Source organism: Cetorhinus maximus, chromosome 2 (genome assembly GCF_964194155.1).
Source record: "Cetorhinus maximus chromosome 2, sCetMax3.hap1.1, whole genome shotgun sequence".
Lineage (NCBI taxonomy): Eukaryota > Metazoa > Chordata > Chondrichthyes > Lamniformes > Cetorhinidae > Cetorhinus > Cetorhinus maximus.
Genome location: NC_135880.1, coordinates 75,298,355 through 75,315,830, shown reverse-complemented (window position 1 = coordinate 75,315,830; position 17,476 = coordinate 75,298,355). Strand labels below are relative to the sequence as shown.

At 39.6% G+C, this 17,476-nt stretch overlaps 1 protein-coding gene across 5 annotated transcripts in view; it reads right to left on the bottom strand.

Moving 5' to 3' along the window:
* Positions 1 to 3,375: 3,375 nt before the first annotated feature.
* Positions 3,376 to 17,476, bottom strand: part of slc25a46 (solute carrier family 25 member 46) — a 57,435-nt gene continuing 43,334 nt past the window's right edge. For 2 of the 5 annotated variants that reach the window (XM_078566099.1, XM_078566122.1), the window contains 2 exons: positions 15,266 to 15,728; positions 12,853 to 14,778 (listed from right to left, as the gene is read on the bottom strand). In XM_078566099.1, coding sequence (XP_078422225.1) covers positions 14,654 to 14,778; positions 15,266 to 15,728 — 588 coding nt within the window. In that variant the 3' untranslated portion in view covers positions 12,853 to 14,653. Of the gene's footprint in view, positions 8,697 to 12,852; positions 15,729 to 17,476 lie in introns of those variants that run through there. The other 3 variants (XR_013579903.1, XM_078566118.1, XM_078566112.1) reach the window with 3 other exon arrangements.

The window sequence follows — 17,476 nt, the reverse complement described above, 5'->3', positions numbered from 1 at the left end:
AGGGCAGAGACCTTGAGACCGGCCCAGGACAGGCTGGAGGGATTACATCTCTCGGCTGGCCTGGGAATCTCCCAGGAGCTAGAATCTGTGGTTGAGGAAAGGGGAGTCTGGTCGGACCTGCTCAGCTTACTGCCACCGCAACTATCCGGGAGGAATAGAGAAAGACAGAATGTAATCCAGGAATGAGATGAGGTAAAAGAGCTTCAGTAGATTGAGAAAGCAGTTAACGAGGTTATTAAAGATAAGGGGAAGCTGAAAAGAATATATCCAAGGCTATTATCTGTTCTGCCTATGGAAGTTACATGCTTGACCAGATATTGGGTGGGCTTAATGGTATTGGGAATAACCGGATCCCATCTTTCATAAATGGTAGCATGATCAACAGATGGTTCACAGGTTGTAATAGTATGATGGAGGCTAGCCAACACAGGCTGTCCTATTTGGTAAATGGGAGCAGGGCCCAGAACAATGTGGTACCAATAGTCCCAAGGTTTACCTCACTGCAGGGAGGAGGATGAATGGGAAGTATTCAAGATAGCATCCATTGAGACTATGGAGCATATGGAGCAGGATGTCCATATGCCATATGAAGCTCATCCCCTAATTTTGAACAACTAAAATCAGACCTGGGAAAGCCCGAACACTGAATGTTGCTCTGACAGAGGAGGAGCTTATTTGTGCTGCTGTGATGTTAGGAATCTAAGAAGGCCAGCCTGTGCCTTCACCTTGAATCCAGAACCACCCTGCTTGACAAAGGTTTCCAGAAATGAGGACATAACACAGAGTATGTGCACCTCAAAATGGGGACCAACTGTGTTACAGCCAATGCCAAGTCAATGAAGCATGGGAGTAAATTATATCCCATTTCAAACCCAACCTACTTTTTAAGGCCCATCCAGATGACTGTGATAGGAAATCATGTCCTATTCCCTCTATCAACACATCACAGAATTGAGAATCAACATATCTATACAAAAAGAAGTCCTCAAGGCTATAACTCAGTTTGGCCACCCGATTCCCCCACTGTTCTTAAGTCTCAGATTAATTTTGTATAGAACAAGCACCTCTGAAAAACATCCAATTAAGATGGCCCAACAGAATGAAGCAGCAGAATGGGAAATCCAAAAGTTGGGAGAGCAAAACTGATATGAATTAGTTTATAACATTAGCCAAACTCCCTGATTGAGGATGCTTGTCTTGTCCCTGGTAATTGCTCAAGGGGTGGTAATGAGGATTCTGATAATGTTAGTATTTTACCAAGGGGTTCGATAAAGAAAATAGGGAAATGGGTCAAAAATTAGAAATAGCTGTGCTAACCAGAAGACAATTATGGCAGATTGAATGATTTTTCACCATCTCTTGGTGGGGAATATGTTAGAAATTAGAAATTGTTAGAAATTAGGAACGTTGTTAGAATATACACATAATAAAATTAGTTTGAATAGGTAAAGGAATGGTTAGATTTTAAGTTCATTTGTACTGGAAATTGCTTAAGGTTTCACTGTCATGGAAACTAGGCCAGAGAAATCGTGATTCTCAGTTAAGGTGAGCTAGTTTGAAAAAGCCATAGTGGGAAGAGATAACAAGTAGTATGAAGTTGTGCTAGGCTTTTCATTTAACCTTGCTTAATTAAGATGCATGCTGAGGCATATATATTCAGTAGTATATGGGGACATGAGGCTTGTCTGCAGTGCATAATAGTCCAGCTCACTTACCTGGTCAGGGGTAAGAACAAATGCATGGAATGCTCATTTTAAATACTTGTTAGCAGGCCTCATGAACAAGCCTTGACATAAATAACTAATTGCAAAATGAATAAAACCTTTCGTAAGTTACTGTGATACCAGAGGTAGAATGAAGGGATAGATAGGACTAGTCAGTGACAGGCAGCTCGAGAGGTGATAAGGAAAAGATGAGATAAAAACATGACCCGAATATATGCGAAGGTCCAAAAGAGTAATGGCAGGTGATTGACATCAAAAGGCAGGACGTTTAATCTAAAGTTTAGACAAAGAACCCAATGCCCCATAAGGTATTTTACAATAAAATAAATCTTTATAGGACCAAAAGGCCTTGTTAATAATCCATTCAGGCATCCACCCTTGAAAAAGGTTGTAAAATAAGAGACTTTTGGGAGAGTTCTTTGCAGTAGGCAAAGAACTAGAAAGGGACTCTGAAGAAAGGTGCCAGTCAAATGCTCCTGCGGGATGTCAGAAGTCGAGAAGACTTGAGCGCTGAAAAGAGACAAAAAGTTGTTCTCACATGCTAACCATCATGTTCAATCTGGACCTGTTCTTGCTACTTGTCATGGTTGTACATTTTTGCTGTAAAACTAGTAATGTTATATCCCATCTTAAACTCTTATTAAAACTCAACATCTCACCATTGAGGTTGCACTCAAATCCTAATTGATTAGATAATGATAACTCTCAATTAACTCTCGAAGCTTAACTCAGACTCACCTTCAAAGAGTAATATTCACACCTTGTAAAACTCAGAGGTTCTGCCCCTGCATAGATATGCAACCTTCGGGTAGTAAAGTGCTCCGACACTGGGAATGTACTAGGAGTGTATTTTCAGGTTCATAGTTGATGAAGTCTCAGAGCCTAAGGAAAAGATGAGACATTGCCCTAATTTTCTGAACACAACAAAACTGAGACTTGCATTGCCTGCGATATGAATATCAGGAGGAGTTATAAGAACCTTTGTATTCAGTTGAATAAGTTTTCACCTTTACTTCTTGGACATTAAGCATTGCCTAAGGAGAATGAAGAAAGTAAAAATTGGTGGGATGGATTGCACCTCGTTAATGGAACCTCCTTGATTTGCCTTTTGCTAGGGTAAATGTTTGGCTTATTGTTCCTGGTGCAAGGCTTCAGAATCAAGTTTTCCACTCCAGAGCATATGTCAAGGGATTTCAGCATAGGCTCTACCCAGATTTTCCGTCAAAAATTTTAATAGACAACATACCATTTCAGGGTTTATAGAATGCATGTATCCAAATTCCCAAAGTAATTGATTTTTGAAGCTCAGTGTTGGGGTAGTGGGTGTGTAAAATCCAGCCACTAGGTTGAATTGGGCACTCAAGACAACACTTTTATTCCTTTCTACAGTATGATTTCTCATGAGAAAATGATAGGCATGACCTGAGGAGTTCAGATGACAGGCTGTGTTTCCTCCAACTAAGCCTAAGTAAATCAGGCTAATTAATCATTTAGTGATAGTAGCAAAATACTATTGGAAATTCCCAGCCTAATAGCCAGGGATTTATTGATTACTACTCTGGATATGAGGTTAATTGTATTTGATTTTACCTTTAGCTCATTTAACTGCTTAATTTCCTTTTATTGTGAAAATCATGATTTATGTGATGCCTTTCAAAGTGCAAAAGATTTTAATTGCTTGCAGTCCATTTTTCTGGAGACTGGAGACCGTACTCCATACTTCAAAAGAAATAATCCATGGAATTATAGAAAGAATCATTTCTCCTCCTGCCCCATTTGTTTGCTATGCTTTCAGGCTCCATAGTGGCACCAGTGTTCTTTTATGTTAACACTATTCAAAACAGAGCACGAGACTTCTATTGGACTCCTGACCAACATTAACTCCTCCCCTTTTCTCTAACCACCAGATTAGTTTGTCATTGCTATTTATAGGACCTTGCTGTGCAAACAATGGCCACTATCATTTACCTACATAACTAGAGTGACAAGATTTCATGAGTATTTCAGTGTCTATGAGCACTTTAGGAACATCCTGCTTCTTTAAAAGGTTTTATATAAATGCAAGTATATCATGTTGGTCCAGGTCCGTAACAGTATCCCTTACTAATTGGAGTGGAGTATCTGTCGTTATAGCCCCTTTTCAATAGGCATCATACAGAAGGGCAAGGAAAAAAACAGAAACTAAGACAGAGGAGATATTAGGACAGGTGAACAAAAGCTTGGTCAAAGAAGTGAAGAAAAACTTGTATTTATATGGTACCTTTTTAGCACCTCAGGATGCCTCAAAGTGCTTTACAGCCAGTAAAATACTTTTGAAGTTATAATGTAGGAAATAGGCAGCCAATTGGAACACAGCAAGGTGCCACGAGGTAAGCAAACACAAAGATAGCAGCTCGTCACAGAGTGCAACTCAACACAGTGTGAGCTTGGAATTTGGTGCAGTGAGGGAGGAGATGCTATTCACTTAAGTAGCTACCTTCTAAAGAGACTTCAGAAAAGAGTGTGAGGGCAGCAGGCCAGGAGACTTTATAAAAGAGCTAGTTCAGTCCATAACTCCAGAGGGGACTGGCTGAGTTCTGAGAAAATCAAGTATGATGTCACAGGAAAATTGAACAATCACAGTTGATTGTTTGGTGAGTATTTTTCTCATTTACCCTTCAATGGTAATTTTAGTAATTGTAAGATTTTGTGTGGCTCAAAGATTGGTGTGAGAGAAATGGGTTTTGATTCATGGGACACTGGCACCTGTAATGGGGAAAGTGGGAGCTATACCATGGAGATGGTCTTTACCTGAACCATTCTAGGACCAATGTTATGGTGATTTGTATAACTAGAGCAGTAGAGAGGGCTTTAAACTAAATAGTGGGGCGAAGGATCATGTAAGGGAAGGTGTGATAAATTAAATAGAGGAGAAGGCAAAAGTGCAAGTTGGCAATAAGGGAAATGGTAATCAGTGTGGCAGGAAGGGACCGAACATAGAAACTTAAGAGCACACTGGCAAATAAGGAGGTTGCAAAAATAATAAAAAGACAGAATTAAAGGCACTCTATCTGAATGCGTATAGCATTGGCAACAAGGTAGATGAATTGACAGCACAAATAGAAGTAAACAGATATGACATTATTTCACTTGGCTGCAGGGTGATCAAGGTTGGGAACTAAATGGTCAAGGATATTCGACATTTAGAAAGGACAGGCAAAATGTAAATGGAGGTGGGGTAGCACTGTTAACAAAGGATGGGATCAGTACATTAGTGAGAGAGGATCTTAGACCGGAGATCAAGATGTAGTATTAGTTTGGGTAGAGTTAAGAAACAGCAAGGGGCAGCAAACATTGGTAGTTGATGTTTATAGGCCACCAAACAGTAGTGGTAATATAAGTCATGGTATAAATCAGGTAATTAGAGATGCATGTAAAAAAGGGCAATACAGTAACTATGGGAGACTTCAGTCTGCATATAGACTGGGTAAACCTAATTAGCACTAATGCGGTGGTGGACAAATTCCTGGAATGTATATAAGATGGTTTTCTGGAACAGTATATTGAGGAACCAACTAGAGAACAACTATTTTAGAGACAATGAGAAAGGGCTAATTAATAAACTCATTGTAAAGGAGACTTTAGGCTTCTGTTCTATCATTATATGATAGACTTTTACATGAAGTTTGAAATGGTTATAGTTCTATCTGAAACTAGGATCTTAAATTTAAACAAAGGAAACTACAAAGATATGAGTTTGGCTGTTGTAGATTGGGAAACTACATTAAAAGGTATAACGGTAGACAGGCAATGGCTAGCATTGAAAGAATTAATACATGGTTAACAATAACCTTCTCAAGGGCAATTAGGGATAGGCAATAAATGATGGCTTAGCCAGCGATGCCCACATCCCGTAAATGAATAAAAAAACGAATTTACATTCCTTTGTGGCACAAAAACCGAGCAGGAAAAGTGATCCAACCATGGCTAACAAGTTAAGGGTTGTATTAGATTAAAGGAAGGGGCTTATAAAGTTGCTTAAAAAAGTAGTAAGCCTGAGGATTGGAAGCATTTTAGAATTCAGCAAAGGAGAAGCAAGAAAATGATAAAGAAAGAGAAAATAGAATATGAAAGTAAACTGGTAATAAACACAAAAGTGGACTGCAAAAAGAAAAAGATTAACAAAGACAAATGTGGGCCCATTACAGGCAGAGATAGGAGAATTTATATGCGGAATATGGAAATGGCAGGGAAAGTCATAGTCATAGAGGTCTACAGCATAGAAAAAGGCCCTTTGGCCCATTGAGTCTGCGCCAGTCAAACAAGTGCCTAACTATTCTAATCCCATTTTCCAGCACTAGGCCCATAGCCTTGTATGCCATGGCTTCGCAAGTGCACATCCAAATTCTTCTTAAAAGTTATGAGGGTTTCTGCCTCTCCCATCCTTTCAGGCAGTGAGTTCCAGATTCCCAAAAAAATCTTCCTCACATCCCCACTAAACCTCCTGCCCCTTACCTTAAATCTATGCCCCCTGGTTATTAATCTCTCCACCAAGGGAAACTCAACAAAAACAAATTACAGACCTGTTAGCCTAACATCAGTAGTAGGGGGCTGCTAGAATCTATTATAAAGGATGTGATAAATGAACATTTAGAAAATAATGGTAGCAATGGGCAGAGTCAACATAGATTTATGAACGAGAAATCATGTTTGATAAACCTGTTAAGAGTTTTTTGAGAATGTAACTACCAGAATAGATAGGGGAGAACCAGAGGATGTAGTATATTTGGATTTTCAGAAGGACTTTGATAAGGTGCATACAAGAGGCTGGTGAGCAAAATTAGAGCACATGGGATTGGGGGTAAATATACTGGCATGGATTCAGGATTGGTTAATGGGCAGAAAACACAATAGGAATAAACGGGCCATTCTCAGGTTGGCAGGCGGTGATTAGTGGGATACCACAAGGATCAGTGCTTGAGCCCCAGGTTTTCACAATCTACATCAATGATTTGGATGTGGGGACCAAATATAATATTTTCAATTTTGCTGATGACAAAACTTGGTGGGAATGGGAGTTATGAAGAAGATGCAAAGATGCTTCAAGGGGACTTAGACAGGCTAAGTGGAAAAGAACATGACAGATAGAATATGGAAAAATGTGAAGTTATCCACTTTGGTAGGAAAAACAGAAATACAGGGTATTTCTTAAATAGTGAGAGATTGGGAAGCGTTGATATCCAAAGGGACCTGGGTGTCCTCGTTCATAAGTCACAGGAAGTTAACGTGCAGGTGTGACAAGCAATTAGGAAGGCGAATGGTATGTTGACCTTTATTGCAAGTGGATTTGAGTACAGAAGAAGTCTTGCTGCAGTTGCAAAGATCCTTGGTGATACCCCGTCTGGAGTATTGAGTACAGTTTTGGTCTCCTTACCTAAGGAAGTATATACTTTCCATAAAGGGGGTGCAACAAAGATTCACCAGATTGATACCTGGGATGGTAAGGTTGTCCTATGAGGACAGATTGAGAAGACTGGGCCTGTATTCTCCAGAGTTTAGAAGAATGAGAGGTGATCTCATTGAAGCATACAAAATTCTTACAGGGCTTGACAGGGGTAGATGCAGGAAGGATGTTGCCCCTAGCTTGGGTGGGCAGTGGTGGGCGTCCTAGGACTAGGGGAGAATAAGAGGTATGCCATTTAGGACTGAGATGAGGAGGAATTTCTTCACTCAGACGATGGTGATTCTTTGGAAATTCTCTACCCCAAGAGGGCTGTGGAGACTGTCATTGATTATGTTCAAGATAGAGATCAGTAGATTTCTAAATATTAAAGATGTCAAGGGATATGGGGATAGAGTGGAAAGATGGCATTGAGGAAGATGATCAACCATAATCGAGTTGAATGGTGGTGCAGGCTGAAGGGGACAAATTCCTACTCCTATGTTCCAATGTTACCATAAACAGAATTCAGTTAATAACCAGACATTCTGAAGGATAAAAGCTGCCCAGGACATTGTGAAGAGCTCCTTTTCTGTTCTTCAAATCATGCCATAGGATCTTTTACGTCCGCTTGGACAGAGAAGCACAAGACACTAGAATTAGAGGATTGGTGGTTTGGGGAGAGTTGCAGGAAGTTAGAGAGATAAAAACAATGAGAATTTTAAATTTGAGATGTGGGGACCAGAATCCAAAATAAATCAGTGAGGACAAGATTGATGGGTGCACAGAACAGAATATGACAAACTGACTTTTGGATGAGCTGAAATTTACAGTGCTTGCATGGTGGCCAGAACAACATTGGAAATGTTGAGACTGGAAGTGACAGACATGGTTAAAGGTTTCAGTAGCAGAAGGGTTGAAGTAGGGGTGGAGGTGGGCAATATTAGAGGTGGAAACAAGTATTCTTTTGGATGGAAAGGATATGGAGGTCAGAAATTCATCTCAGAGTCAAATAGAATCACAGAATTGTTACGGTGTAGAAGGAGGCCATTCGGCTCATTGTGTCTGCACCAGCTGTCTGAGCATTTTAATTTAGTGCCAATCTCCTGTCCTTTCCCCGTATCCCTGCACATTGTTTCTATTTAATTAATCATCCAATGCCCTCTTGAATGCCTCAGTTGAACCTGCTTCCACCACACTTCCAGACAATGCATTCCAAGCCCTAACTACTCACTGTTTGAAAAAGGTTTTTCTCACCTTGCATTTGCTTCCTTTGCAAAACACTTTAAAACTGTCCCCTCTGGTTCTCAATCCATTTACGAGCGGGAACAATTTCTCCCTATCTACTCTGCCCAGACCCCTCATGATTTTGAAAACTTCGATAAAGTCTCCTCTCCAAGGAAAACAGTCTCAACTTCTCCAATCTTTCCTCATGACTGAAGTGTCTCATCCCTGGAACCATTCGCACAAACCTCTTCTGGACTCTCTCCAATGTGTTTACATCCTTCCAATAGCGTGGCGCCCAGAACTGTACACAATACTCCAGCTGAGGTCTAAAGGATAAAGGATACCAAAGGTGTGAATTCTGGTTCAACCCAAGACAATGGCTGGAGAGAGAAAGTATAATTAGTCAAGGGTTTGTGATAGGGGCCAAAGACTATGGCTTCAGTCTTTTTGACATTTATCTAGAAGAAACTATGCCTAATTCAAGACTGAACATCAACAAGAGGTGTGATAGCACAAAGACAGTGGAGGGGTTGAGACAGGCAGAGATTGGGAGAGCTGAGTCATGGATCCTATGTAAGCAAGGGGCAGCACATGAAAAAAAAGGAAGAGATAACCAAGAATAGATTGTTGGGGCACTTGAGGTAACAGTACATGGGAGAGTTGTCATTACTGGAGTTGCTTTGGCTATAATTGATGGTGTTAGGGGAAAATTAAAAATGCTAAAAGAGAACACTAAGAATTTCCTGAAAAACCCTAAAATCTCCAGGCAGGCATGGCTGCTAAGCATATTAAGAGTTAAAGATTACCAGATGAACATTGCACAGCCTTGAGAGTCAGACTGGAAGACACAAGCAGGACATAAATTAGATTAGGTGTACTCCCTTCTCGCGTAGGGAAGGGGCAGATGGTTTTAGCTTAGATGTGGGCAGACATACAATGGACAGAGATGGGGCTTTGAGAAACACAGTCTTGAGTTGTGAGAACCAAGGTCTTTGCGTACGTGTTTTAATTTTGATTGGATAATATAATTATGTATACATCCTTTAGAATAATTGGTTAGCAAAATCACATGTTTATGTACTCAATAGGATAGTGTTAACATGTGACCTGTGTGACGGTTATGGATTGGATGTATTCAAATGTACTCAAATGTATTATAAGAAAAAGTACAAAAGAAATGAAATGTAATCAATCAGGGAGCTGGGTCTTCATTCTCAGGAATGATTGCGGCTCCCTTGCATATGCTTGAATAAAACCGGTTAAAGGAAGCCTGAGCCTCTGTGGTCAGTGTGTGTTCGGGGATTGTAATTTCTCCCCTTCAACTGGCCTATGTGGTAGTTGCTGGATTGGAGAGTGTACCTTCTTTTTTAAATGAAGTAACAGAAGGTTGATGAAGGGAATGCAGTGGATGTTATTTAAATAGATTAAAAAAGCATTTGACAAGTAGCACGGGAACACTGGTTAATCACAGTTAAGCACAGGACGACATTCAGCCCATTGTGTCTGCACCAGCTCTCCGAATGAGGGTACCATTCTCCCACTTCTCCCCATAACCCTGCACATTCGTCCTTTTCAGACAAATCTAATTGCTTTTTGAATGCTTCGATTGAATCTGCCTCCACCATACTCTTGAGGCATTGCATTCCAGACCTTAACCGCTCACTGCATGAGTTTTTTCTCATTTTGCTTTGTTGTTTAGGAAATTCCTGTAAATCTGTGCCCCCTCATTCTTGATCCTTTCATGAGTGGCAACAGTTTCTCTCTATTTACTCTGTCCTGCCCCTTCATGATTTTGAATACCTTTATCAAATCTCCTGTCTTCTTTTCTTCAAGGAAAACAGCCCTAATTTCTCCAATCCACCTTCATAACTGAAGTTTCTCATCCCCGAAATCATTCTCATGAATTTTTTCTTCGGCTTCTCCAATACCTTCATATCTTTCCTAAAGTGCAGCACCCGGAACGGGATAAAATTGAGGCTCATGGAATAGAAGGATCAATATCAAACTGGATAAAAATACTGGTTTTAAAGACAGAAAACAGTGAGTCATGGTAAATGGTTGTTTTTCCAGACTGAGGTTAGTATGGTGTTCCCCAAGTGTCACTGCCAGGTCCACTTTTTTCTGATATCTATAAATGATATTGGAACACAGTAATATTTCAAAATTTGCAAGCGATAACAAACTTGAAAGGTGTGGCAGGCAGCAAGAATAATACCAATTGATTGCTACAGAATATTGATAGGCTAGCAAAATGGGCAGACAAATAGCAGTTGGAATTTAATACAGAGATGTGTGACGTGCAGAAGCAATTTAGACTAAATGGCACAGTTTTAAACAGTGTAGATACAGAGACTGGGGGTTCGGGTGCATCGATCTTTGAAGGTTGCAAGACATATTGAGTGAGTAGTTAGCATGCATTTGGGATCTTGGTCTTCATAAATAGAGGCAAGAGTACAAAAGCAGAAAGTTATGCTGAACCTTATAAAGCTCTGATTAGGCCAAAACTAGTATTTTGTTCAGTTCTGTCACCTTTAAGGAAGATGTGAACATCCTTGACAATACACAGAGAAGACTTACCAGAATGGTTCCAGGGATGAGGGAATTTAGTTATAAGGTTTGGTTGGAGGATCTGGGGTTGTTCTCCCTGAAGTAAAGAAGGCTGAGAAGAGGTTCGATGGGGTGTGCATTAGTTGATGGCACAAGGTCTAGGGAGCACAGATTTATGGTTTGGGTAAGAGATACAGAGTGGAAGTGAGGGAGAACTTATTTTGCATAGTAGATGGTAATGACCTGGAACTTGCTGCCTATGAGGATGGTGGAAGTAGAAACAATGATTTCACAAGGAAATTGGATGGGTACTTGAAGGAAATAAACTTGCAGGGCTATAGATATTGAGTAGGGGAAAAGGACTGGATTCCTCTACAGAGAGCTGGCATCCTGTGTCATAACGACTCTATGATATACTCGTCTCTGCCTTTTGGCTTAGCAGTGTGAAGATGGGAGCTGTACAGGGGAAATGACCATGATGGAGACAAGGAATAAATGGTGAAGGTGAGGGAGTGACTGAGCAGATAGACAACTGCAGAAGTATTGCGGTAGAGGGCCGAAGGCTAGCCAGTTCAGAGTTTAAAAATGAAGTTGCAAATGACTTGGGGGGGAGAGAATTACATTCCAGGAAAGAACATAGAAGAAAGTATACGGTGAAAAGGAGGAAGAGATCTAAAGGATTGGTTAGCTAATTGGTGAAGAGATGTAAAGGATTGGTTAACTAATAGGAAGCAGAGAGTAAGGAAAAATGGGTCTTTTTTGGGTTCGCAAGCTGTAACCAGTGGAGTGCCACAGGGATAAATGCTGGGGCCTCAATTATTTACAATCTACATCAACAACTTGGATGAAGGGACTGAATGTATAGTAACTAAATTTGCCAATGATGCCAAGAGAGGTAGGAAAGTAAGTTGTCAAGAGTCTAACAAAGGGATGTAAACAGGTTAAGTGAGTGGGCAAAAACTTGACAGATGGAGTATAATGTGGGAAAATGTGTCCACTTTGGCAAGATAAATTGAAAAGCAGTATACTATTTAAATGGTGAGAGATTGCAGAACCCGGCAGTACAGTTGGCTCTCGGTGCCCTGGCACATGAATCAGAGTCATTTTGCAGGTACAGCAAGTGACTAGGAAGGCAAATGGAATGTTGGCATGTGTTGCAAGGGGAAATGGAATATAAAAGTAGGGAAGTTTTACTGAAGCTGAACAGGGCCTTGGTGAGACCACATCTGGAGCAGTGTATACAGTTTTGGTCTCATTTGAAAAAAGGTTCACTCGACTCATTCCTGGGATGAAAGGTTGAACAGGTTCAGCCTATACCAATTGGAGTTTAGAAGAATGAGGGGTGATCCTATTGAAACATAAGATCCTGAGGGGACTTGATAGGGTGAATACCAGAAGGATGTTTCCTTTTATGGGAGACACTATAACTAGGGAATATAGTTTAAGAATAAGGGGTCTCCCTTTTAGGATGGAAACGAGGAGAATTTTTTTCCTCAGAGGGTCTTTAGCATGTGGAATTCTTCCCCAAAAAACTAGGAGGCTGGTTCATTGAATTTATTCAAGGCTGACATAGATCAATCGATTTTTAATACGACAGGGGGGGTCAAGGGTTATGGGGGCAGACAGGAAAGTGGAGTTGAGACCACAACCAGATCAGCCTGATCATGGTCTTATTGAATGGCAGGGTAGGCTCGAAGGGCTGAATGACCTATTCTTGCTAAGTCCTATGCTCCTATATGTGTAGTGACAGATATAAGGAATTGGTCAGAGAGAATCTTGGCAATGATCATGAAAATACGTAAAGTCAGAAGGTAATTTAGTTTAGGTATATTTGTGTATTTAAAAAACATGTAGTAATTAATCAGTCTCCTAACATAGATCAAGTGCCCCAGCGAATCACCAGGTGCCCCTCCTGCCCCACCTTTGGACTCGAAGTTCAGAAATAATGAACATATTTAATCAGTCATCAATTTCACAAAAAACAGGTCAATTTTTTTTTTAAATTTCAAGGATCTGTGCTTTTGAGCAAAACAATTTCATCAATCTTAGTGCCATACATCTGCAATTGAGAATAGACTGTTTACTTCACAGTTTAAAACCTGACAGCAGAATAGTAATTTTTCTTTTCCAATTCAATCACAAATGAGTGTATTTCCTTGGAACAGACCAGGAGGCCAATGATATCGTTCTGTCTCTCCTTTAATTCTTCCGTGCTCGCTGCCTCCATTCAATTTATTTTAAAGTCCTTCTTTAAGTTTGCTCATCCACCTCAGATGAGATTGTGGCTTGGTACAAAGCCTAATACTCTAAGAATCAGCAAGATGTAAGGAATTCCTCTCTTTCAAAAGAGGAGTGGATATGTTTGAATATATTTTCACTGGATCTGAGAAATTTATTGAAGAATACCCCTGCAGAATACACTTGAAACTCTGGAATATTTTGTTTACAACAGAGGCAAGGTCTGTAGGTTACAGCAGCCACTCTTATCTGTACTTTGATGACACTACACCAGCTAGAGATAACAATGTGGCCTTGATTGAGATTTACCTATATACTAGCAAATCTCCCATGACGCCTCTTTCAGTAAGTTATGGGATGGGTGCTTTTACAATATAGCAGCTTTATACAATGTATTATCCAGTTGCTAAAGTGTATGTGCTTTGTTAAGGCTATAAAGTTTAATTATTCCACCATCATGAAATAGTTGTGATGGTCAATTATGAAGCTGCAGAAATTAAGTGTGGTGCAGAAATTTGCTTGGACTGTACCTGATGTACTTGTCAAAATATGAAAGCTGTACTGTATTGGAGCTGGATCCAAGAATTTTCTTTCCACTGTTCAGGACTCTTATAGTTGCACTGCTGTAACCAAACCCTTAATCTTCCAGGAGTTCAGTTTAAAAGGAATTTGTTTGAATAGTTAAATCCTTCTGTTCTAGTGCTGTGATATTACCTCTAATTCATATTATCCTTCCTCCCTTTCTATTCCTTCTGAAGGTTATTTTACTACTATTGTTGGCAGGAAAGAATAATGTAATATCAGTAGGTGTACCTTTAGAAATATTTAAAAACTGAAGTTTACGGAAAACAATTATTTTGCCATTTATTATTACTTAGTCATGAAAACAAAAATGTGAACTGAGATGCACAGGATTACAGTAACTTATGATTTAAATTAAAATTGTATTTTCCACTTCAGTAATTTTAAAGTTATTTATTTGCATGATTTTACCTAAAGATGAGTGTTGTTCAAAATTGGGACATGAATAATGGGATATTAAGTATAAAACTGAGATCTTGTGAGCAACTGGCAATGTTGACTTTTTTTTTGTTGATCTATCATAATTGCAAACATTAACAACATTCATGGAATTGACAAGCAATTACTGCAGAAAAATAGCAAACAAACATTTGAGTGGGGAATACAAATGGCACTAGCAGACTGCATCAAGCTTCATTAATCTCATCATTTTATGGATCATACTGTGATATTATTTAAAGGGAACAAACTATATACAAAATAAAGCCACATTCTTGACACCTTGGACCATTAAAATCCCATATGGCAAAGTCAACCAAAATTTTACGAAGTGAATGAAAACATTATGTAGCAAGTAATAAAGCACTACAACTTCAACCACACCCAAAGCCAAATTATGGTGGTTTTCCTTTCTTACCATTTAAGATTCTTCAGCAGAAATAAATCCACTAGGACTGAAGAATTGGACCTGACCACATCATCTTCTGACACATTCTGTATTACAGAAAATAAAGCTGACAGTATAAAATCTCCAACCACATGGAATAAGCTTGCTATTAAAATTTGAGGTGCTAGTCAAAAATTGAAATGATGAAAAAACACCTGAAATAAATAATTTGAATTAAGTAATGAGGGAGTTTAAAGGAGAGAGGAAAAAAGTCATGATTACATCTCATTTTCCTTGCTTAGCCTAGGCTGTTTTGATGCTGTATTGTGTCAGAAAATGATATTCCAAAAGGAGAACCATACTGAGAATAGCAAGAGCTTCATTTACATGACATTAAAATACACAAATCATGGGCACCTTTACAATTATCACAAACATTTCTTGTGATTTTTAAAATGAAGTGTTTACCACTTCAGGAGTTTAATCATAGCAACAGAGTGCATTTGATTACAGTGCTTCTAACATGCATGACAAAATTTCATAACTTGGACTATGGGCTTTTTACCATGACATTCAAACTCCTGGTTTAGGTAGCATTTTGCAACAAAGTAGAATATATAATTCTAGTAATCTGTAGCACAGCAGCATGCAATGTGTATTGTACTAGGACTGCTCCAAAACCTTTATAGAAACCAAAGATACCTTCTTCTTTCTTGATTACATTAATGCAGTCCCTCATTCCTTCATACTGCGTGTTAATAGGAAGCACTTCAAAACCATGGTCTGTGTTGTCAATGATGGTGCGGGTACCTTGAATATGAAGGCGGTGGAGTACTGTTTCTAATGGGTAAACCAAAACGTCAGCACAAAGATTTGCAACAAAGCTAGCAATAAGTTCAGGGAAGTAAGCATCCAGCACAGTTTGTACAGAATTAGAAGCATCAGCTGGGAGCTGATGCGGTGTCTTTTTCCGAAGAAGAAAGAGAATAAATTTCTGGATGATGGCACTGATGATATAATGGAGCACTCCATGCAAGACAGTTGGAAAGACTAAAACTCCAAGAGGAAGCAGACGCTTGCTATGAGGGACACCCATTCCCACCAGTCTGCATATACCTTCCTTCACACAATCTAATATTCCTGGATTGTCCCTTATGATTTCACTCTGGAAATAGAACAGACAATAAGTTAGTCATTATTAAAATATTACACATACATATATTTTATATTAAATAAACCAATATCATTAGTCATCTTCTAAATATTTATTTGTAATCCACTGTATTTTAATAATTACATTTGGATAAACTGTATAAAGGAAGGAGGGGGCAATTTCTAGAACCAACGGTAAATAAAATCATGAGGTAATTTCAAAAGGTTTGTACTTTTATGTATTAGTTTTCTTATTTGTTATCTTGTTTGGCATGCCTAAACACAGAACCCTATACCGAATTTCCTGGAGTGCATGTTCCAGGAGATGGTCATTCCTCAGCTATAAAGTGCTCAGGAGGAGAGCAAGTGGGTGACCTACAGAACAGGAAGAGGTACCAGTGCAGGAATCTTCAGAGTGTGACACTCTCAAACTGAGTACTGAATATCGGTAACAGCTTGGGGGGAATGTAGTTTGGAACAGATCCACAGCACCATAAGACAAATGACTACATGAGGCACAGCAAGTTATAGAAATGTAGTGGTCAGGGGGAATGTGATAGTCGGCGGAGCACTCAGGTGTTCCTGCAACAGCCGTGAGTCCCACATGGCATGTTGCCTCAGGACATCATTGAGAAGGTGTAGAACATTTTTGGAAGGTGGGGAAGAGAGACTTCGTGGCTCAGGTATGACATGTAAACGAAAAGGGTCGAGGTCACGCAGTCAGAGTTTCAGGAGCTAGGGAGGAAATTAAACAGCAGAACCTCAAAAGGCTATAATCTCTGGATGATTTCCAGTGTTGTGCGCTGGTGAGTATAGGAATAGCAGAATTAAACAGATTAATGAGATGGCTGAAGAAATGGAACACAAGGGAACACTTCAGATTCCAGAAGCATTGGGACCGGAGGGTATAAAGTGCATAATTAAAATATGAGTTTGCAGTGTAGGAAGTCGAGGATAGAGAGGTCAGAGTGGGAGTGGGTGTAGAATTGACCTTTCAATTAGGCACTTTCCACTCTTCTAAGCTCAACATTGAGTTCAACAATTTCAGATCATAACCTCTGTTCCCAATTTTTTTTTGGATGGCATCTGGTGATAGTTCTGCTTTTCCTGTTTACACCTCCTCTCGACCTATCTTTTCTTTCTCTACTTGTCGTATCACCATCTCCTTATACTACCTTGCACCACCTTGCATCATAATTCCTTTGATCATTTAATCTTTCCAGTCTTCCTTTGGCCTTCCTTCCCCAGCCCCCCACTCCACCAGCTTCTGTACTTGCTTCAAATCAGTTACATTTCCATTTCCAGTTCTGACGAAAGTCGATCAACTTGAAACATGAACGCCATTTCTCTTTCCGCAGATGCTGATTGGCCTGAGTATTTCCAGCATTTGCTGCTTTTATTTCAGATTTCCAGCATCTACAGTATTTTGCTTTTCTTTTGAGGAAATAGTTTCTTGCAAGCTACCCTAACAGCTTCCAATGATATCTTGAAACTTGAATCAAATCACCCTTTACCTTTTCAATGCCAGGGAATACAACCCTAATATGTATAATCTCGCCACATAATTTAACCCTCGAAGTCAATATATATTTGGGGAAGTCCATATTTACGGTGATGGCGTAGTGGTATTGTCGCTGTACTAGGGTACTGCTCTGGGGACCCGGGTTCAAATCCTGCCACAGCAGGTGGTGGAATTTGAATTCAATAAAAAAATCTGAAAGTCTAATTATGACCATGGAACCCATCTGGTTGACTAAGGTC